This window comes from Lithobates pipiens, unplaced genomic scaffold (genome assembly GCF_037356315.1).
Source record: "Lithobates pipiens isolate NorthernLeopardFrog02 unplaced genomic scaffold, aLitPip1_a1.2 Scaffold_28, whole genome shotgun sequence".
In the NCBI taxonomy this organism is placed as follows: domain Eukaryota; kingdom Metazoa; phylum Chordata; class Amphibia; order Anura; family Ranidae; genus Lithobates; species Lithobates pipiens.
The window spans coordinates 150,580,482-150,602,879 of NW_027507789.1; the positions used below are offsets into that span (position 1 = coordinate 150,580,482).

The 22,398-nt window shown below is 44.4% G+C and overlaps 2 protein-coding genes across 2 annotated transcripts in view; both read left to right on the plus strand.

The window, feature by feature from the left end:
• LOC143935664 (proton channel OTOP2-like) overlaps positions 1-21,718 on the plus strand; it is a 112,859-nt gene extending 91,141 nt beyond the window's left edge. Inside the window, exons 5-6 of the mRNA XM_077459697.1 lie at positions 15,420-16,273; positions 21,546-21,718. Of these exons, the coding sequence (XP_077315823.1) occupies positions 15,420-16,273; positions 21,546-21,716 (1,025 nt within the window). The 3' untranslated portion in view covers positions 21,717-21,718. The remainder of the gene's footprint in view (positions 1-15,419; positions 16,274-21,545) is intronic.
• Positions 21,719-21,850: 132 nt separating this feature from the next.
• Positions 21,851-22,398, plus strand: part of LOC143935663 (proton channel OTOP2-like) — a 58,923-nt gene continuing 58,375 nt past the window's right edge. The window contains exon 1 of the mRNA XM_077459694.1: positions 21,851-21,993. The gene's annotated coding sequence lies outside the window, so the exon portion shown is untranslated. The remainder of the gene's footprint in view (positions 21,994-22,398) is intronic.

The window sequence follows — 22,398 nt, forward strand, 5'->3', positions numbered from 1 at the left end:
GCTCCCCTAATCCATACCTTTCCAGCACTTCAAACAGGAACCCCCACCCCACTCTGTCAAATGCCTTTTCCGCATCTATTGACATGAGTACCGTGGGGGCACCCCATCTTACAGCTTCTTGGCATAACATAATGGTCTTTAGTGTGTTATCCCGCCCTTCTCTCCCTTCGATAAATCCAACCTGATCCTGCAGTATCCACTCTGACACATGTGGTCCTAATCTTTCAGCGATAATTTTTGCAAACAATTTAATGTCTGAGTTTAGTAAGGAAATTGGCCTATAGCTTTCCACTGTCGTTGGGTCCTTTCCCTCTTTCAAGATCAGGACCACATGCGTCAAGAGTGTTTCCTCGCGGAATTTTTCGCCCTTCCCCACTGCATTAAAATAGTCGCATAGTTTTGGGACTAGCTGTTTTTGGAATTGCTTGTAATATGAGATCGGGAAACCATCGGGCCCCGGGCAGCCTCCCTTAGCTGTATTTTTGATCGCCCTCTCAACCTCCCCCCTTGATATTGGGGCTTCTAGTGCTTCCATTTCTATTTGCTTAGCCCTGGGGATATCTATCCGATTTAAGTAATCCTTTATTTCCTCCCCTACTCGATTCTCTACCCTATCCTGTTGCCCGATATTATAAAGGCCCCGATAATATGTAAAAAATGTGTTCACAATATCATCTGGCATATTTTGTATGTCCCCCTCAGCATTTCTTATTTTTGGGATAAAAGTTTTATTTTTATTTTCCTTAACCCTCCTAGCCAACCATTTACCTGATTTATTCCCCCATTGGTACCTTTCTCTTCACAAAATATGGTAGGCCGTTCTCCTATCCTGCTCCAAGCAATCATCTAGCTCTCATTTTTTTGTTATTAAATCTTGAGTGTCCTGAAGCCCCCATGGTCTCCTCATCTGTTCCAATCTCTGAATTTCCTCGTATAATAGAGTTTTCCTCCTCTCCCTCTCTCTCTTTTTCCCTGCGCCGATCCCTATTAATACCCTCTTATAACTGCCTTATGCGCTTCCCATAATACAGGGCTAGAGGTTTCTGGTATGTCATTCAGACTAAAAAATTGTGCAATCTCATGCTCAATCCTGTCTACTGTATCTTTATCCTGTAATAGAGATTCATTCAATCTCCAATTCATCCTCGGTCCATGATCTCTCCCGATCTCCAGCTGGATCAACACCAGTGCATGGTCTGAAACTGTTCTTATCTTTATTTCAGCCTTCTTGAGTGCCCTTAGAAATGAATGTTCCAAAAAAATATAATCAATTCGGGAGAAAGAACCATGGACCGAGGAGAAACATGTATAATCCCTATCTTTTGGATGTAGTGTTCTCCAGGTATCGTATAATTGATATGCAGTTAACGCCCTTAAAAACATTCTCTGTTTATGTTCAGATATCCTAGGGCCCACCCCTGTAGTATCTATTTTAGGGTTCATACTCCAATTGAAATCCCCTGCCAGGATTAATTTCCCTTCTTTAAAGTCTTCTATTTTATTCAATACTTTCTTCAGGAATCTACCCGTATTCTTGTTTGGGGCATAAATATTGACAATTGTACATTTAAAATTAAACAGCCTGCCTTTTAGGCACAGGTAACGCCCCTCCGGATCCACTAGTCGCTCTTCTAGGTTAAACCTCGTTGTTCTACTAAACTCTATCGCAACCCCTCTCGAATAGGGGGATGGGGAATCCCCATAAAACCACACCGGAAAATTAGCCGAATTCAATCTAACCCCAGAAGTGCATGTTATGTGTGTCTCTTGAAGACATGCTATATTTGCGTCCATGTATTGCAATTCGTCATTTATCCTATATCTTTTCCTTTTTGAATTTAAACCCCTTACATTATAAGTGATAACATTAAGGACTACCATACCTCTCTACCCGGGGTAATTCCCCCTCTTTCTTTTTTTTTTCTTTTCCCTTCCTCTTTTTAAGCGTCTAGTGGATCCAGTGGTACCTGTCCCCACTAGCCCTAAGGGAGGACCGAGTGAGAGCCCCAAAAAGCAACCTAAAACCACCCCCCTCCCTCTCCCTCCCTCCCCCCTTCTCCCCTCCCTACTCCCCCCTTGTCCTATAACGGAACGTCTTATGAGACTGGGTAGGACACCCCCCTTCCCGTTAAGCCTATGGCACTGGTGGACCGATATTTGTGTTCGCCGCACCCCCATAGTGTCCCTAGGGCTCACACCCTTATCCGCCCGAAACTCCCCCCTCCCTCCATCTCCCCTCCCCCCGCACTCCTCAGCTCTCAACGCTGCCCATTAACTCAACTCATTTCTAGTAATCTTCTTTCGTCTCCAACTACTCGGTCCATCCTGCCATTTCCTCCCCTGGGTGCTATTCCCCTCCCCCCCAATACATCTTCACAACCCCATTCAATGTGTGGGGCAGGGTGTATACCTAACTGCTCACAAAATTCTGGGAGGTCTTCTGGGAAGCGTAGAACTGCAGATCGTCCCTCTTTCTTCCCTATGAGGCATGCTGGAAATCCCCATTGATACGGGATGTCTGCCGCTCTCAATAATTCCGTGAGTGGTTTTAAGCATCTCCTTCTTCCTAGTGTCTCCCCCGCTAAGTCAGAGTAAATCTGCAGTTCCATGCCCTCATGGACCACCCCAGACTGTATTCTCACTCTTCTCATTACCTGCATTTTTTCTGCTACATTATGAAATCTCACTATAACGTCTCGAGGTGCTTCTGATCTAACCCCCCGGGGACGTGTCATTCTGTGTATTCTATCAATTTTCAAAGGGGCTGTAACTTCCTTATCCACTAGAGGGTTAAAAATCTGTTGAGCTATCTCTCCAAGGGCGGAACCGCTATGTGTCTCAGGGAGACCTTTTATCCGTATGTTCTTCCTCCTGCTTCTATTTTCTTGATCCTCCAACTTATATCTAATTGTTCTATTTGTCCTCCGGAGGGCTGTTATCTGCTCTAAAATTCCGTCCATCTTATGCTCTTGGGTCTCAACTCTATTTTCTATCTCCTCCACTCTCCCTAAGACCAAACCTATATCGCTTCTTATTGTTGCGATATCCGCCCTTAGAGAGACCTCCATTCTCGAGAACATCTCAGAGAGCATCTCCCTAATTTGTGGAGGCTGGGGGGTTTCTTTGTGACTATCCGAAACCATTTCTTCTGCCTCTCTGTTAACCAACTCCACCTCTCCCCGGGGATTATTCTGATCTGCTCCTTCATTCTGTGGGTTTACTCCACTTTTTTTTTAAGCTCACTTGACTTTATGGCAGGATTTTTTACCCCCCTACCCTCTTCCCCCTTCTGTCTACTTGGGCCCGAGCGGGATGGTTTTTCTGACCTGGGGCTACCGATCTCTTCATCCTCTCTTATACTAGAATTTGCAGTCAGGTATTTTTGGATTCCGACCGGGCTTGCAGCCGGGGTGATCGTCTTACTTGCTTTGCCTGCCTTTCCCTTCATTTTGGCAGGACCAAGACCCTCCTCCCACTATCTATCGATCACCAGGTTATTCTCTTTACTATTTTCCCCCTCCCTTTTCTTTCCTTCCCCCTCTTGCCCCCTATCTCCACCCTAATCTAATATACCTCCCTCCCAGACCGTTGAAAATCTCCCAGGGGTCTAATACCACCCACAATGAGGTACAATTAAATCAAAAGTATCGACAGCAGCCACTAGCTTACTTTCACAAAAAAAAACACAAAAAAAAAAAAAAAAAGGAAGGGACATAGTTCAATTGCTTTCCACGCCACAGGTAAATCATCTGTCCAAGTCCATACCGTATATCTCCACGGTTTACCTATAGCGTAGTAAACTAGGCAACGAAAAGTTATTGATATTAATATTCTTATGGCTGTTATAATGAGTACATCTTATACCGATAATAAATTATCCCGCCTTAACATCAAAAAGCAAGGAACGGTATCAAATATCAACGGTATCAAGTCCTTTAACTGTTGAATGGAGGCAAGCAAAGCAATCACACAGCAAGAGAAGGTTTTAAATGCATTTTCCAGTTTTCCTCACCAGAGAAACTCTTACATCAGATATCAAACATCAAGATGTCTCCAGTGTCTACTGTTCAGTACAGCACAAACTTCACCTTTTGGTTATGTACATATATATTCGGCCGTTCTTTTATGTTCAAAAAAAAAGGGGGGTTTAGCAGATGAAGCAGGTTCCAGCAGCAAACAGATTATTACTTTTCCTCTTCTTATCTCTTCCCCCTCTCCTCTCCAACTACACTTAAAGCCTAGCTGAAGCAGGTTTGGGGCATGCAGGGGAAATACTGTCCTTCGGGGGTCCGCATTCAGAAACAGCCTTCTTGTTCCATAAAGGAGGGGGGGGGGAGGGTACACACAAGTAAGCCTAAGCTATAACCAGAGGGGGTACCTTCCTGTCTGGTGTACTGTCCGTGTATCTCCTATGTTCCGCAGCTCCAGCAAAATTCGCATAGAGTACTACCAGTCACTGTTGTTTTCCTTCAAAGTCTATTACTTCATCTCAAAATAGGTATAGGACGATGTTCACCATAAGCTCCCCGCTGTTTACTCTGAGGGGGCTCTGCAGCACATATGCAATATCGAAGCTTCACCCATATAAAAAAAACTTCATCAGTATAGAGATATCTTGGCTTTTAAATAATCTTCAACATAGTTTCCATCTGAGATACTAATGCCCTTCTTCCAATGTGTCTGTAGGGGGTTACTGTATTTCCTGGGACCCTCACCAGTCGCAGGTCTTCCTCCACCTGACACTGCCACCAAGCTCCCCCTACAGATACCACCAAGCAGAAATACTATATAGCTGACTTAGCCTTCACAGGCTGATAAGCTTACCACCTCCCTGGTGCAGCCCTGAGGAGTCAGTCCCAGCGTCCCGCCATCAGCATTATCTTCCAGAGGCCCTCTTTCATCCCGGAGCAGCTTGAGGAAGCGAGAGTCAACGGGGATGTTAAAGTTCGGAGAATCAGCCGGCATATGCAGAGTTAGCAGCAGACGGAGAGCGGTGGGGTCCTACTTAGTCATCCCGGTATGGCCCCGGCGCCTGTGCCTGCTTCCCGGTCCGCTCGTTCTCTCCGACCGGACCGTATCCCCTCCGGAGACCATATCAACGGTGTCAGCAGTCCGGTCCGTCCGTAAGACCCGAGGGGCTGAGCAGTACGCCGCGCTCCATGCGGCGTGAGGTGAGGGGTAGCGAGGGAGAGCGGGGAGGACACGGAGGAACGAGCTACAAGGCCACGCCCCCTACATCATGACGCAATCCCGCCGTAGTGCACTTGTCTGATGTAAAATTGTCAGACTTAATGGCAAGTAATTCCCGGTCGCCCACATCATAATTCCTCTCCGCCGGAGAGAGTTTTCGGGAAAAGAACCCCACGGGGTGCATCAGGTCGTCTTTACCTAAGCGCTGGGAGACCACCGCCCCTACTGCTATCTCAGAGGCATCTACCTCCAGAATATAAGGTCTAGATGGATCCGGGTGACTGAGGATAGGAGCAGAGGTAAACAAGTCCTTGAGCCTCTTGAAGGCGGCCTGGGCTTCAGGACCCCAAAGGAAGCTCGTATTTTGCTTGGTGAGCTGGGTGATGGGAGAGATAATGGCTAAGAATCCTTTAATGAATTTTCTATAAAAGTTGGCGAAGCCCACAAAGCGTTGGATGCCTTTCTTGTCAGTGGGGGCTGGCCATTCAAGGACAGCAGCGACCTTTTGCGGGTCCATCCTGATGCCTGCTGGAGAGATTTCAAGGCCGAGGAATTGGATCTCCTGTTGCTCGAATTTACACTTCTTGGCTTTAGCGTAGAGTCCATGTTGCCGGAGCCAAAGCAGTACTCTGCCGACGTGTTCCCGGTGCTGCTCCAGGGACCTGGAGAAGATCAGGATGTCATCAAGATATACGATGACAAAGATGTCCAAGAAGTCCCAGAAGACGTCATTAATTAAGTGCTGGAAGGTGGCTGGGGCGTTACACAACCCGAAAGGCATCACCAGGTACTCGTAGTGCCCAAAACGAGTTCGGAACGCAGTTTTCCACTCGTCACCTGCTCGTATGCTGACCAAGTTATAGGCTCCTCTCAAGTCTAACTTAGTGAAAATAGTAGCCGACCTCAGTTTTTGGAAGAGTTCTGGAATCAGGGGTAGGGGATAGCGGTTTTTAATCGTGACTCTGTTCAGCTCCCGATAGTCCACACAGGGTCGAAGGGTCTGGTCTTTTTTAGTAACAAAAAATATTCCAGCCCCGGCAGGAGATGTGGAGTGACGGATGAACCCCTTCTTGAGATTCTCGGAGATGTATGCCTTCAGAGCCTCTTGTTCCTTCTCGGATAAAGGGTAGACACGTCCAAACGGGATCTCAGCCCCAGGAAGGAGCTCAATGGGACAGTCGTAGGGGCGATGCGGGGGTAAGGAATCAGCCCCCCGTTTACTGAAAACATCCAGAAACTCATGGTAAGGCTCGGGGACAGATTGACATAAGTCCAGGTCTGGGTCTAGGCAGAGAAGTGTTCCGGATTGTACAGAAGCCCCAGGAAGGCAGTGGTCCTGGCAGTAAGGGGAGAGGAACCTCACTTCCCCTGAAGTCCAATCAATGGAGGGATTGTGGGCCTGCAGCCATGGGATGCCCAGAATCACAGGAAAGAGTGGGGAAGAAATGACATCAAGAATTAACAGTTCCGTATGTTGGCAGGAGGTGGAGGTGGGTAGTGGAAGGGTCTCCTGGGTGACTCGGCCGGACTTAATCTGGGAACCATCGGCCAAAAAGATAGCGAGTCCATGAGTTTTTTTCTGGAGTGGAATGGAATGCAGGTCGGTGAAGGCGGAGTCAATGAAGCAACCGCAGGCTCCGGAGTCAAGGATTGCGTTGACGTGGATCGTTCTTCCCGAAAGCTGAAACGAGAGCAGAAGGGCAACATGGAGAGAGTTGGAAGGCGGGTTAAAGGAACTGTGAGACACTGAAGAGAGGCACTTACGTGACTTCACAGGACAGTTGGCCACATAATGTCCGGAGCCGCCACAGTATAGGCACAAGTTCATTTGACGGCGGCGGGCTCGCTCTTCAGGAGACAGGGAAGGTCGGAGTAGTCCAAGCTGCATAGGTTCCTCAGGAGCAGGAGGCAGGAGGCACACTGGCAGGTCCTCTTTGAGGGGGAGGAGAGAAGAAAGGTGTGGAAGACGGGCAGGTCTCATCCAGGCAGGTCTCAGTGGTTGGGAAGAGCGTTCGGCCCTACGCTCGCGAAGTCTGCGGTCTATCTGAATGGCCAGAGCAATTAAGTCCTCTAGGGCGTCAGGAGTGCCAACACGAGCCAACTCGTCCTTGAGGCCTTCAGACAGGCTCATGCGGAATTGGTGTCTAAGGGCCGACTCATTCCACTGGGTATCTGCGCTCCAGCGTCTAAAGTCCGAGACATAGTCCTCAGCCGTCCTACGGCCTTGCTGGAGCGCAGTTAATGCGGATTCCGCAGTGGCAGCCCGTTGGGGATCGTCATAAAGTTGTGCCATCCCCTCGAAGAAGGTGGAGAGAGTCTGTGTAAGGGGGCTGTTGTTTTCCAGGAGGTGGTGGGCCCAGGACTGAGGTTCTTCTTGCAGGAGAGAGATGACAAACCCCACCTTGGTTGCCTCCAGGGAGAAAGTCCTGGGCTGGAGGGCAAAGTAAAGCTGGCAGGCGTTGCGAAAAGCCCGGAACTTGGAGCGGTCCCCTGAAAATCTTTCCGGAATGGGAACCCTAGGCTCAGGTGGGAGCATCATGATCGCCGAATGAGCAGCTGGCTGAGCAGGAGGAGGCTGAGGTGTGGTGTCTGGTGACCCCGGGGTAGAGAGAAGCTGGACACGCTCCTCCAACCTGGTGTAGCCATCCTGAAGAGACTTCACGGCCTGGGTGAGAGCCGCAAGGTGGGAGCAAATCTCCTTCATGGCGGAGGCCCCTTCCACAGACTCAGACATGGCTGTCTCGTACTGTTAGGGACTTCAGATATTGAGTCTGACTTAGTGGAAGGGGACCTCTCTTACGGCTCTGGTCTCACTGGAATGGGAACAGGGAGACCGGAGCGCAGCGGGGTAGGAGAGTCCAGCCAGGTGCAGCAGCAGGTGCTGGGTAGATGAGGATCCTCTGGAGCAGGAACTCTCTGTAGCAGGGAAGCAGCTAGGAGAAGACTGCAGACCGTGGAATCAGGATGGATGGATCTTCTGGATGCAAAGGTAGCAGACACAGAAGTAAGCAGGAGTCAGCAGAGGTATCAGGTACAAGCAGAGGTTCGGCAACAGGAAAACAGTCCAAGAAGGGTCAAACAAGCCGGGGTCGGAGCAGGAGAGGTCAACAAGGTCAGACGGAGCCGGGTCAGGTATCAGATAGGTAGCAGGCAGATAAGCAGGTTACTTCAGGCACAAGCTGCAGACGAGACAGCACAGAACCCCTGCAACTGTGCCTTTAAAAAGGCCCACTGGCGCCAATCGAGCTAACGCTCGCCCGTGCGTGCGTGTACCGCGCGCACATACGATCGACGTGCACCCGCGCGCGTCGGAAGACGCTCGTGCCCACGACAACCTGCGGCACGAACGCGCGTGCGCGTACGGAGAGCCGATCGCAAGGAACGGACGGATTCCTGACAATTGATCCAGGGAAACTCCGATTGCCTCTCGGGGGATCAGGAAGGATTTTTTTCCCCTACTGTAGCAAAGTGGATCTTGCTTTGTTGGGGTTTTTCGCTTTCCTCTAGATCAACTGCATTAAAAAGGGGATTAACTCCAGAGATAAAGCGATAATTCTCCCACTCTACAAGACTCTTGTCTGGCCTCACCTGGAGTATGCTGTCCAATTCTGGGCACCAGTCCAGACATATAATCACACCCATAGGTTGGACTTGATGGACTTGTGTCTTTTTTCAACCTCACCTGTTATGTAACTATGTAACTGTGGGTATAGGATTGTATATATGGGATTGTATGATTTGTTTATTTTTTTTATTGGTTGAACTAGATGGACTAGTGTCTTTTTTCAACCTAACTATGTAACTATGTTAATATATGTTTTTCTAGTAAATCTAAAGCAAAATTGTAAAATGCATGGCCATCTTTACTTTCTTGAGCACGATTCCGCTTATTCACAAAGGGTTCTGTTAGATTGCATCCCTGCTGTGCAATCTCTAATCAGATAAGGGATTTAGCTGAACTTTGTTCAGCCTCTACTGCAAGCCTGGCCAGAGATACTATCCCCAGTTGACTCACACCAATTTAGTCCTACCTCTAGACATCAATAATATTTTTTCCTTTGTTACCCTTAGCAACCACAGTTTCACAGCAGGTGCTCCAGGTCCTGTTCTATTCATATGCAGTACTTCATATTTACCTAAATAAATAAAGAAAAAAGAAAAACCATATTAAAAATATATTTTAGTCCTCAACATGCCCACAAAAGTTGTGCTTTACCCTGTAGGTTCTTTTTTATTCTAGTCTTACTAGCTGCACCTTTTCTCTCCTGACTCTTAATTTAGGCATTATGACTGCGGAGAAGAATAGGGACATTAAAATGTCCTTCACAGCTCACTGGGCATACTACTGGAGCTGGTGGTGTTGCCCTGCATCTTGAAACTTGGTGATGGTGACAGCTCAGTCACCTCCATCCTCTCTTCAATGGTTTATCTGGCAAGTCGTTGTGAGTCCGTCAGTACCCCCAAATGAACTAGTGGCTATGCAACAGCTCAGGCAAAACACTGCCACACTGTTTTGCAGCTGGTTTGCTTGGAGGACTAGAACCACAATGGGGCCACTCCAGAAGTGGCTAACCCCAAACCATCTTGTGCCCCATCTTGTGCCAGGAAAGGTCACATGTGACAGCAACCTGTTATCCATCCTTTGACAGGAAAAGTTCATATGTTTGCCTTGCCTGGCACACATCCTCAACCTTGTGGTGCAGCGGTTTCTACTTGGGTACCCTGGCTTACATGGTTTTCTAAGGCAGATCCGAAGAGTATGTGGCCACTCCATTTGGCTAGTTGAAATTCAAGGGCAACTCAGCCTGCCTTTAAACTACCTCATATATAAACTTCACCTTAGCCATGATGCTATGGCTGCACTTGCATTAGTGGGTTGTCAACAAGTTTTTGTGCAAGTTTGACACAGCAGGCCCAGGGGATCTGGGATTGTTATTACCACATCAATGGCTCCTCATACAGGACCCCAGTATCATTTTATCAAAGGCAACCAGAATGGCTGAGAGCTTTGATAAGACAGGCATCAGTGACACTATAAAACCAACAAATCTACCAAAACCATAAAAAGAAAAGGTAAATAGTGACGTTATATTAATACTAAGAGTTAAACTACAGTGGTGTGAAAAAGTGTTTGCCCCCTTCCTCATTTCCTGTTCCTTTGCATGTTTGTCACACTTAAGTGTTTCGGAACATCAAACCAAGAAATATATGAATGTTAGACCTACTCAAGCTGCCACTTTAAATATTAGTATAAAAGCAACAAATCTATCAAAACCCATAAAATGAAAAGGTAAATAGTGGTGCTATATAAAATAATAATAATAAAAATAAAATATACTAAATGTTTAACTATATAACACCCAGTGACAGTAAAGTGCAAAAAGATCACATAAAGTCCAAAGTAAGCATGTCCACAACTGAATAAGTGCATCAATCAGTCCATAAAGAATCAAACTGTTGATATTTAGATGATTTCCACTCCACACAATGTGCCACACGTGTCACCGCTTCCCTATAAGGTGTGCACTCACCAACTGTAATTGCCTCACACTCTCATGTTCGGCATTGTACCCCTCAGGTTTGTCAATGATCCAAATGCTTCCTCCAATCTCAGGGGTAAGTGAATAACTCCTGTGTATATAAGACACAAAAGGAACTGAGGAGTGCAATAACGTCTGATAAAATTTATTTTTAAAAGCATAAAAAAGACCCACAGGTATTGCACTCAATTGTAGCTATAATTCGCATTTGATAAAGTACTGGGACGCCAGAATATCATGGCCACGGTGGGCCCAAAACATGAACTCTGTTTCTCAAACGGCCAAGGCTGACTTCCTAGCAAGACGTCACTTCCGGTGCTGCATGGGAGGTCACTTCATGTTGCCGGGCAGCCACGGACTGATGCGTTTTGCCATTATGACTTTGTCTTGGGATTCAAATCCCCCCTCCCAGGACGAAGTCATAATGACGAAACGCATCAGGACGTGGCTGCACAGAAATCGGAAGTGACCTCACACACAGCACCGGCAGTGATGTCTTGCTAGGAAGTCAGCACTGGTCGGATGAGACACAAAGTTCATGTTTTGGGCTCACCACGGCCATGGTATACCGGCGTCTCAGTACTCTACCAAAGCAAATTATAGCTCGACTACACAAATATCAACAGTTTGAATCTTTATGGACTGATTGATGCAATTGTTAAGTCATGGACATGTCTACTTTGGACTTTATGTGATCTTTTTTCACTTTACTGTCACTGGGTGTTATATACAGTATATAACACCCAGTGACAGTAAAGTGAAAAAAGATCACATAAAGTCCAAAGTAGACATGTCCATGACTTAATAATTGCATCAATCGGTCCATAAAGATTCAAACTGTTGATATTTGTGTAGTCGAGCTATAATTTGCTTTGGTAGAGTACTGAGACGCCGGTATACCATGGCCGTGGTGAGCCCAAAACATGAACTTTGTGTCTCATCCGACCAGTGCTGACTTCCTAGCAAGACATCACTGCCGGTGCTGTGTGTGAGGTCACTTCCGATTTCTGTGCAGCCACGTCCTGATGCGTTTCGTCATTATGACTTCGTCCTGGGAGGGGGGATTTGAATCCCAAGACAAAGTCATAATGGCAAAACGCATCAGTCCGTGGCTGCCCGGCAACATGAAGTGACCTCCCATGCAGCACCGGAAGTGACGTCTTGCTAGGAAGTCAGCCTTGGCCGTTTGAGAAACAGAGTTCATGTTTTGGGCCCACCGTGGCCATGATATTCTGGCGTCCCAGTACTTTATCAAATGCGAATTATAGCTACAATTGAGTGCAATACCTGTGGGTCTTTTTTATGCTTTTAAAAATAAATTTTATCAGACGTTATTGCACTCCTCAGTTCCTTTTGTGTCTTATATACACAGGAGTTATTCACTTACCCCTGAGATTGGAGGAAACATTTGGATCATTGACAAACCTGAGGGGTACAATGCCGAACATGAGAGTGTGAGGCAATTACAGTTGGTGAGTGCACACCTTATAGGGAAGCGGTGACACGTGTGGCACATTGTGTGGAGTGGAAATCATCTAAATATCAACAGTTTGATTCTTTATGGACTGATTGATGCACTTATTCAGTTGTGGACATGCTTACTTTGGACTTTATGTGATCTTTTTGCACTTTACTGTCACTGGGTGTTATATAGTTAAACATTTAGTATATTTTATTTTTATTATTATTATTTTATATAGCACCACTATTTACCTTTTCATTTTATGGTTTTGATAGATTTGTTGCTTTTATACTAATATTTAAAGTGGCAGCTTGAGTAGGTCTAACATTCATCTATTTCTTGGTGCAGTGGTAGGATCAATTCGTTGAGTGAGAGTATTCTTATAGATCCTATCAGTGACACTATGCCACAGGTGTTCCTGCTGGAGCAAACACTGCATGGTTGAATAGACTGGGCACTGGAGTCATAGCAACAGGGGGAGAAGGATATCTCTTGGCATCTCAGAGCCAATTGTATCCTGACTCTGTCCCTGTGAGGCAGCACCAAACACAGAGGGAGCATGAAAGAAAAAAAAAATGATGTAGAGGAGGAGTTGGGGCAGGCTTTCAGGGGTACGTTTCCACCCTCCCAAACCCTGGGAGTTGTACATGGGTGGGTGGGGTGATAATGGATGACAACATTGTTATCAGTGAACCCAAGGACTCGGGTTTTTCCTCCTCTGTAATTTTGTGACCGATGGACTCATTCATGCTGCAGTGCTTCCAAAAGGGCGCCAAGATTTGGGCAATGAAGGAGAGGGATCATTATTAGTTGGCTATCCTTTTTGGATCTTAATTATAATAGAGAAATGGCAGAATTCATCCTGTTATCACAAAAAAAAAAACATCTGGACCCCGTGCTGTAGTGGAACATCCTAACATGCATACCCTTTTATGACTGGCTTGGATCCTCCTGGAGGTGAAAGCAACATTGACTACCTAAGTAAGGTTTCAAGTACTTCTTTAGTACACTGCACCCAGTGCTGTCTGCTAAAAGTATATATAGGCATTACCTGAGCCATATGATACTGGAATATATGAGTTCAAGGGAAGATATTGACACCCTCAGAATAGACAACCTATAGAATATTTGTGGATATTATCTCTCTGAAATAGTGTAGCCTAACATTGATTTCTTTATTATAATCACTTAATGCTAAATCTCGTACACGTACTTCATTTCACTTTATCGTTTTTTTAAGCCAGTGACTGGCTTTTATGTATAAGTCATCCCAGCGGCTAATTTGCTGCTGGATGTTTTTAACAGGAGGGGCCATCCCCTGGTGCCTCTCTGGGCTCTACCATCCCCCCATTTTAAATTACAAATTAAATCTGCCTGCTCTTTTCCACTGGCATTGCATCCCATTAAAAAAGGACATACTGTGCATGTGTAAAATTTTTATAGCTTTTGACTTTGAAAAAGTACACTTGAATTAGAATTTCATCATAAAACCTAGCCTAGTAAGTAGTATTTTTGACAGCTGTATTTGAAAAAACACACCAATAATTTTTTATTTCTTGATAAAAAATGACTCTTCATCTTACATTGCTACCCAGTGCTCTGTGAAGCTGCTTATACTCTCTAGGCACCATGCTTTATACCTGCCTATTGTCTATGCAACACGGCACTGTCATTTTTATTTCAACATAACAACTGCCTCATTTTTGGATTGCTGGTTTGTGGTTTTATAAAGAATGGAGAAGAGAAATTGCGCTATGGATAAACCGATATACTAGTAGTATGAGCTGCCTCTACCTAATATTACCACCCACTGGGTGAAAATACATTTGATGTAAAGGGAAAAAGTAGATTTGGCGCTATACCTTTAAGACTTAAATATTGGTACAGAATAGGAAAAATTGTGCACCTAATAGTTCACCTATAGCAGTGATGGCGAACCTTGGCACCCCAGATGTTTTGGAACTACATTTCCCATGATGCTCCACTACACTGCAGAGTGCCAGAGCATCATGGGAAATGTAGTTCCAAAACATCTGGGGTGCCAAGGTTCGCCATCACTGACCTATAGTATCACAATGGTGCTAAAACAATTAATAATATGTGAACACAAGTAGAATTATAAATAAGCATAGGTGTTTTATAAAATCATATTGGTGAAAAAAATATATTGATAAAAAATATATTTGTGAAAAAAAAATTTTTTGTGAAAAAATTCTAGTGAAAAAATTCCCCTAACCTGGGAAAAAAAATAAAAATACTATGTGTGTGTTATTGGTGACCAATAAGAGTGAATATCCTTTGCAGTCACACTATGCAATTCTTATGCGAAAGTGCATACATAAAATTGGTAAATAATACAATCAAATATCAGAAAATACAGCCTGGGAAAACACCCAATAAACAATCTAAAAGTCCTCAGGTATGCAGGTGCAAGGAAGCACTAAGTGTTTCCAAAAGTCCCAAAGATTAAACAGATAAGTATATACCATCCAATATATATTAGAGGTATTGTGTCTGCTACTACTTGTTAAAAAAAAAAATATATATATATATATAAAAAAAAAACACAGCTGTGATTACTAAGGTGTGCTGTTATTGGCCCACAGCTCTCACATGGTACAGGGTGCTGTGATTGTCCTAGGTATCATGTGATAGCTGTGGGCCAATCACGGCATCACAATACTAAGCATAACTATTATGAATGAAACCCATTCATAGCAGTTGTGTTTACATTGTTATCATGTGATCACATGATACCCCAGCCACTCAAAGCAGCCAGGTACTGGGAATGACAATCTACTGTGTCCATGAGCCCATGACATGGTGACATATATGTAAGTGATCAAGCCTGCCTGTGCACCAGCCCATAGTAAATGTACTGTGGGTGGGCAGGAACCAAATAAAACTTTTTCTTTTTCTTTTTTGGAATTGGTACATGGTCCCCCTGGCAAGGTCCAGCGCCCCATGCCCTCTGTTTTGCAATTGCTTGCCTATTAGCGTTGAATTGAATTAACTTTAAAGCTGAACACTGAGAAAAGTAAAAGTCTTCTCTTACAGGGGTGCTGCTCCCACGGTGATTAGGTCTCATCCTGTTCTAGCGACGACTACTCTATTAATTTCCTTTTCTGCTATCACTGGGTCAGAAAGTGAGGCAAATAAGTATTTTGTCTAATTTTCCCTGTTAAACCAGATATTCTTTTACAATCCCGTGTTACTTTTCTCAACAGATGCGGAGGAAAATGTGAACAGATGTGGATGCTCATACAAATGTGCAGTTGACGAAACTGTTTTTATTTACTTGTCCCCTTTTACTATTGAGTACTACCTCTTTGCTGCAGCAATGATCTATATAATGTGGAAGAATGTAGAACGCAAGATTGATGAAAATGCTTTATTCCACCATGGACTTGGGCCAGGGGTTCATCAACACATTCCACTTCTGGGCCTTTTTTCTGGTTTGGCCATTCTGATTACAGGCCTAGTAATGTTTATCTTGTATGAAGTGGGAAAGGAAAATCCTCAAAAAAAATGGCTTTCATTGACTACTTTCATCTGCTTTCAATTGTTCAGCCTTGTTCTTATGTGCCTGGCCAATATGGTTGGGATCATTATTTTTAGGCTGGATAAGAGAAACATGGACAATCAAAAGAACCCAAGTCGGACCTTAGATACAGTTCTACTATTGTTGGTATCATTAGGCCAATATGGAATTTCTTACTATTCTATTATAGCCATGGTATCCACAGTTCCCTTTGACCTCATGTGTGGGTTAACCCTTTCCTTTTCTCTACTGCTAATTATTCAACACTCTCTTCAAAATGCTTTTATAATAGAAGGCCTGCACCGTCTTCCCCCCGCCAACTTACTTAATGCTCATCAGGGAACAAGTCACCCCAGGACTGTGGAACAACACGATACTATAAGACGTAGAAGTATGCCAGAGAAAGAATGCAGATTGTCCCCAACAGGCCCTCCAAGAATGTCGAGAAGAGAAACCCTGACTCAGCACATTAAGAGCCATCTGAAGAAAAGAAAAACAATGAAGGACGTTTACTTGTTTCTCTTCCTCTGTAACCTTATTGTAAGTAATTAATGTCTTTGTATCCTAGCCATAAACCGTCTCATTTTGTTAAATAGTACAAATCTGATTTAAAATAATTGTCTGCTGAAACAACAGAAGCTGATTTACTAAAGGAATAGGAAAACTTCTTTGCAAGGAAAACATTTAATTAGCTTGGTGCATAAGGTGAAGCTTGCTAAATTCAATCATGTGCAAGACAATCTGTGTAAACTTTACTAAGTGAATATCCTCTACCCTTATAGGAAAGGTCAGATTTATTGTATATTTCCTCCACCCCCCGTCCAACCATGTTTTGCTGCCACACTCCTATCCAAGTCTCTTTGGTAGCCCTAAAACCACTCTAACAAGAACAATGTCATTGCCACACAAACCACACTTAGTTTGGGGACAGAGACAATAAAAAAGCAAGTTTTCCACTCTATACTGTATAACTGCATCTTGGGTTGACCAATGGAAGGGCAGGACAAATTTCACCCTAATCTTCAAGCAGTACAGCTCTTGGTGTGTGGACCCAGAGTAAGTAAACTGTAAGCACACAGTACAATAAGCCACCAACAACAATACACAAATTGTGCAGGGACAACAGTAATGTGGAAACCACCTGATGACACTAGAAGGCATGACTGCAGTTCAGAACCGCATTCACAGGATTATGTTGATCCATAAAGTGATGATTGGTGTTGTGTTACCCCAAGCGGTCCTTGTGTCCTAGGCTATGGCCTATGTTGGCTTTGCAGAAATACAATATTGTACTACAGAGTGCACAAACAACCAACAATTTTTGCATGTATCAATAGGAAATTGGCAAAAACGTTTAAATTAGATTAACGTATGTAAAGTCTGGGAACCTCTATTTTATTGCAGTAAAAGTAATTAGTATTTTGCATTAATAGATGAATTGCCTCTTGAGATGGAGATTAATGAGACAAAAGGTGACTCAAGCCCCAAGGGGTATGGGGGCCACTGTATTCTCACACACTGCCAGTGGCGGCTGGTGAAGTTTTTGAATGGGGGGCGCCAGACCCCGCCCATCATTTTGGCCCCTCCCACTTCTCATAAAACACGCCCCTTATGTAATCTGAAAAAAAATTGGCGTGGGTTCCCCCCTCCGAGGGCATACCAGGCCCTTAGGTCTGGTATGGATTCCAAGGAGAACTCCCTACGCCGTGGGAAAAAACGGCGTGGGGGTCCCCCCAGATCCACACCAGACCCTTATCCGAGCACGCTACCCGGCCGGCCAGGAAAGGGGGAGGGGGACGTGCGGCCCCCCCACCCCAAAGCACCTTGTCCCCATGTTGATGAGGACAAGGGCCTCTTCCCGACAACCCTGGCCGTTGGTTGTCGGGGTCTGCGTGCGGGGGGCTTATCGGAATCCGGGAGCCCCCTTTAATAAGGGGGCCCCGGATACCGGCCCCCCACCCTATGTGAATGAGTATGGGGTACAATGTACCCCTACCCATTCACCTGTGAAAAAAAAGTACAAAAAAAACACAACACAGGGTTAAAATATTTTATTGCACAGCTCCGGGGGTCTTCCGTCTTCGGGGGTCTTCTCGCCGGACTCCTCCGCTATCTTCTTGTAGCTCTTTTGCTAGCGTAGGAGCCCGGCTTTCTTCCTCGCCGCCGGCCTCTTCTCCCGACTTCGGGGGTCTTGTCCCCCTCTTCGGTTCTGTCGCCGCCGCCGCCCGTTCTTCTTCTTCTTCTTCTTCTTCTCCTTCTTCTCCAGGAGATGTTGCCTCGACGATCTCCCTGGCCGGAATGCCAGGGACGCGCTGCCACTTATATAGGGACAATGGGGCGGTGTCACATGGGTTGATGTCACATGGGTTGGTCACATGGGTTGATGTCACATGGCGACCGTGACATCAACCCATGTGACCAAGCCATGTGACATCAACCCATGTGACACCGCCCCATTGTCCCTATATAAGTGGCAGCGCAGCGCGTCCCTGGCATTCCGGCCAGGGAGATCGTCGAGGCAACATCCCTCCCCCAAGGCACCCCCCCATGTTGAGGGCACGCGGCCTGGTACGGCTCAGGAGGGGGGGGGGCGCCCGCTCGTCCCCACCCCCTTTCCTGGCCGGCCGGGTAGCGTGCTCGGATAAGGGTCTGGTGTGGATCTGGGGGGGACCCCCACGCCGTTTTTTCGGCGTAGGGGGTTCCCCTTGGAATCCATACCAGACCTAAGGGCCTGGTATGCTCTCGGAGGGGGAACCCACGTCAAATTTTTTTTCAGAAATTTGGCGTGGAGTTCCCCCTTCAGAGCTCATTCTCTGATTGGCCACGGCAAAAGTCGCCTGGCCTGGGGAAACCTTTCTGGCTGTGAAAGCTTTTTGCATTCATTCAGCTAAATGCATAAATATTCTCAACAAAGTAGAAACTAGAAAGCCTTTATGCGGTGACTCGCCTGTCTCACTGTCTGGCAGCTCCGCTCGGGCTAAGGAACGGAGCTGCCGACGTCACTTCCGGGTTTTGTGAAGCAGCCGAAAGCCGGAAGTGACTGCCTGTCTGAATGACAATGCTCCCGCCCGTAGAATCACAGTGATTTTACGGGCGGAAGCTAGTCGGCGTTCTGCAGTGCGCCGCAAGGCGGGTTTTTAACCCGCAAATGAAGCGCCATGGATGCAATCTTGTGATTGCATCGACGTGGCGCTTCTCATAGTGCACTGTGACTGGCACCACAGTACACTATGTCAAATTGTTAAATGACATTTTTTTTTTTTTAAATGTCTTAAAGGGCCCGTTTTTTTTTATTTATTTATTTTTTTAACTTTTTTTTTTTTTTACACCTAGGGAGAGGGGGGGGGGCGGTGCCCGGGCGCCCCCTATGGGCGGGCCGCCACTGCACACACCTGATTGGGGCCAGGCCATCCTGAGCTGCAGCCATGTCTGCACCTCAGTCTAAGCCAGCTCTGCACCAACCCTCTGAAGGGGATGGGTGCCGACGATATATTAATCGCACATGGCAGTGGCATAACTAATCAATGAAGGGGCTACTGGTTGAGACTCACACCCCCACTGCTGCACATATATAATCCCCCTGAGAAACATACATTCCAAATAAGTGCAGGGGATACAGAGTTTGCCAGGGACAGTGGGTGCACCTCCCCCTAGCCTGGGCTTGTGCAGAACTGAATGGGACTTTATTAATTTTGCTGGCTATAGATGGATGCCTGCTGGCTTTTTCAAAAAGTTGAGATTGTTTTAAAAGCAGTGCTGCCATTACACAAATTGAATCTGTTACCTGATGGTATTGCTATATAAAACAATGTCTATTGTGAGTATGTACAGTATTACTGGTGGTGAATTTCACCAGCAAAGTTATACATGCCCACATAAGGCATGTTTACTAAGGTAGCAAAAAATTAAGGTATGTATCTGTAGCCTTTCAATAAGTACCACTAGCATCCCTAGTACATGAGCTGCTCGCCAACATTTATACATGCTTTAGTAAGCAGCAATAAAATGCTAAATATGAAGAATATGTGCAGTGTATAAAAATGTTAACATGATTAGTGTGACTAAGGGAAAATCTCTCTAATGGAGTAAGAAAGAATATTAACTATTTTTATTGCTGTCTGTGCTTTCCTATTCCTGTATACTTAAAGTAGAATTCCAGATTTCCTTTGACTTTTAATAGTTTGTATAGGCCAAGCTTGCTCAAGCAAACTATTTCATTACAATATGATGTGGCCACTGATGTGGTGTAGCAGACTGTTGTAGTATTAGCTACAAGCAGTAAATGGCACTGCAGTACAGGCGACTTCCTGTCTGCTGCCAAAACAAAATGGATTTGGCATGAATGCTTTTCTGCCATTTAGGAGAAGCCTTGTATATTGTTTTATTTTACTAAAAGCTTTTACTTTAGCTAAAAAACTGATTTAGTCTGAGGTTTTAAATCCAAAGGGTAAAGGGCCTTAAATATGAGTTAAGGCCCTTTAAAATGTGCCTGCAGACAATAAATTTCAAACTCATTAACAAATACTTAGATATGATAAAATGTACAGTTTATTATATAAATAAAACCTTAAAAAACAGTTGTGTAACAGTTGTAGCCAGGGGTTCCAAGGTGTAATAGCACTCTGATCTCTGAAACCAGCAATCCAATACAACTGTTTTTCTCTTTTGTTTGTTTTTTAAGGCTTTATTTTTTATAATAATCTATAATAATCTATACATTTTATCATCTCTATCTAAGGGTTTGTTAATGAGTTGTGCTTTATTTGTCTGGAGGCATATTTAAAGTCCTTTACTCATGGTGTAAGCCAATTACCTTTTAGGATGGTGCACTCAGACAAAAAATAAAGAATATTTCTAGCTATTATGGGATTCTGCCACCTTTATATATAAATATATTATAGCCTTTATATTGTTTCTAAATCCAGGACCCTACATTCACTATATCTAGTCTCCCACAGTACACAGAACATTGAAATTCAATAGCTTTAGTACATCTAAACTGCTAAATACCTTTTCCCACCAGCAGTATATAGCAGTCTTGTGACTTCTATCAGCGTCTTGTTAAAGCTTGTAGGTGGAGTTTTCATTCCCCTCTGACTGTCGTATGAGGTCACTGGACCCCTGACCCTCTGTCTGGACAGTGCTGATTGGCCCTGTGCTGTTAACATGCACCCCCCCCCCCCCAAAAAAAAAAAAACTCTCTAGCAATGCACACCAAACTGAGCATGTACAGAGTGCCCCCAATGCTCTGTACTATCAACAGATGGAATGGGGACAGTAAAAGAAGGGGTGTATCAGAGAAGACAGGATCAAACAGCCTTTTTACACAATGCAGACGATTAACCCCTTAGGTTCCACAGTGAGTATAATAAGCATGCTTTACTGCATATACAGACTGATTTTATTACTGCAGGTTTAGTAACACTTTGTCTAGTTTAGTAAGTTTGTCTAGTTTATTAACACTAAATCAACATTACAGTGAAGAAAAAAACTTAAAAACCATAACAAAAGTATTCAAGAAATGTTTTCATAAGTAATCCAACTAACTGTCCCACTGTCATCACCACCATCACAAAAGGTGGAAGACAATTCCCAACAAGAGAGGAACGTTTCTTGGGATAAGAAGGATATATTCCTAATAGATAATACTTTATATTTGTATTCATTTAGTTTACAATGAGTACATTCTTTCCAAACAAAGAACAAACTAGCTCACTTACTTTTATGCTAATATTACTATATATGACTTTTTATAGCAGCTATTGCCTATAGAGCTGAGTTATTTATTGACCTGCCTGTCACATTCCCACAGTTCTGGATTATGCCATCCTTTGGAGCTCGAGTCAGGTTTGACACAGGATTGGAAGTGAAATTTTATGGATTTTCTATGTGGGCTACAATTACCAATATTTGCCTTCCCTTTGGAATTTTTTACCGGATGCACGCTGCCGCCAGCCTACTGGAACTATACAGCATGGCCTAGAAGGTCTACAATAGTTTCTGCTGTCTGGAATACAAGACTTTTCTGTACCAACAACAACTTGCTTAGTTAACGTGTCAAAAGACTTTGAAGTTTCAAAAGAGAAGAACCTGTTCAGATGGAAAGGGCTTGTGAAAAATAAGGACCTTCAAGTATTTTAGATCTACTGGTTGAGTTGTCACTGGTCTAGAGTACATTGTTTTCTTTTAGTAAACACTTTGTATAATTTTTTCTGCAAGCATCGGTCCTGTCAACGAGCAGTTCTTATAAAGTCTTACTGGTAAGTTCTTTCGGTGGGATTGATCTAAAGAGGCATGATTAAAGAGCTATACTATACAATGATGTTTTGCTTAACTATTCATTATTGTACCCATAATTGTCCCACTAAATTAAGACTTTTTGTTGTAATGTATTGATAGGTTTAATGATTGATAGCTAGAAGAAGCTTAGATTTCTGATATTTACAACCTTTAACAACAACTTCACTGTCTAGAATGTTTACGTGCATAGTAGATTATTGCTGAATTGTATTTATTATACTTTATGCAACCAAAATAACTTAACTATAAATGCAATGCTAATAAAGTAAGTGATAATTTTTACCAAAGTTATTATACGTTTATATATAGTTGAGAGTTTTTTTTACTGCCTTTACTCTCTCTCAGAAGATTCACTTCATCTGTTT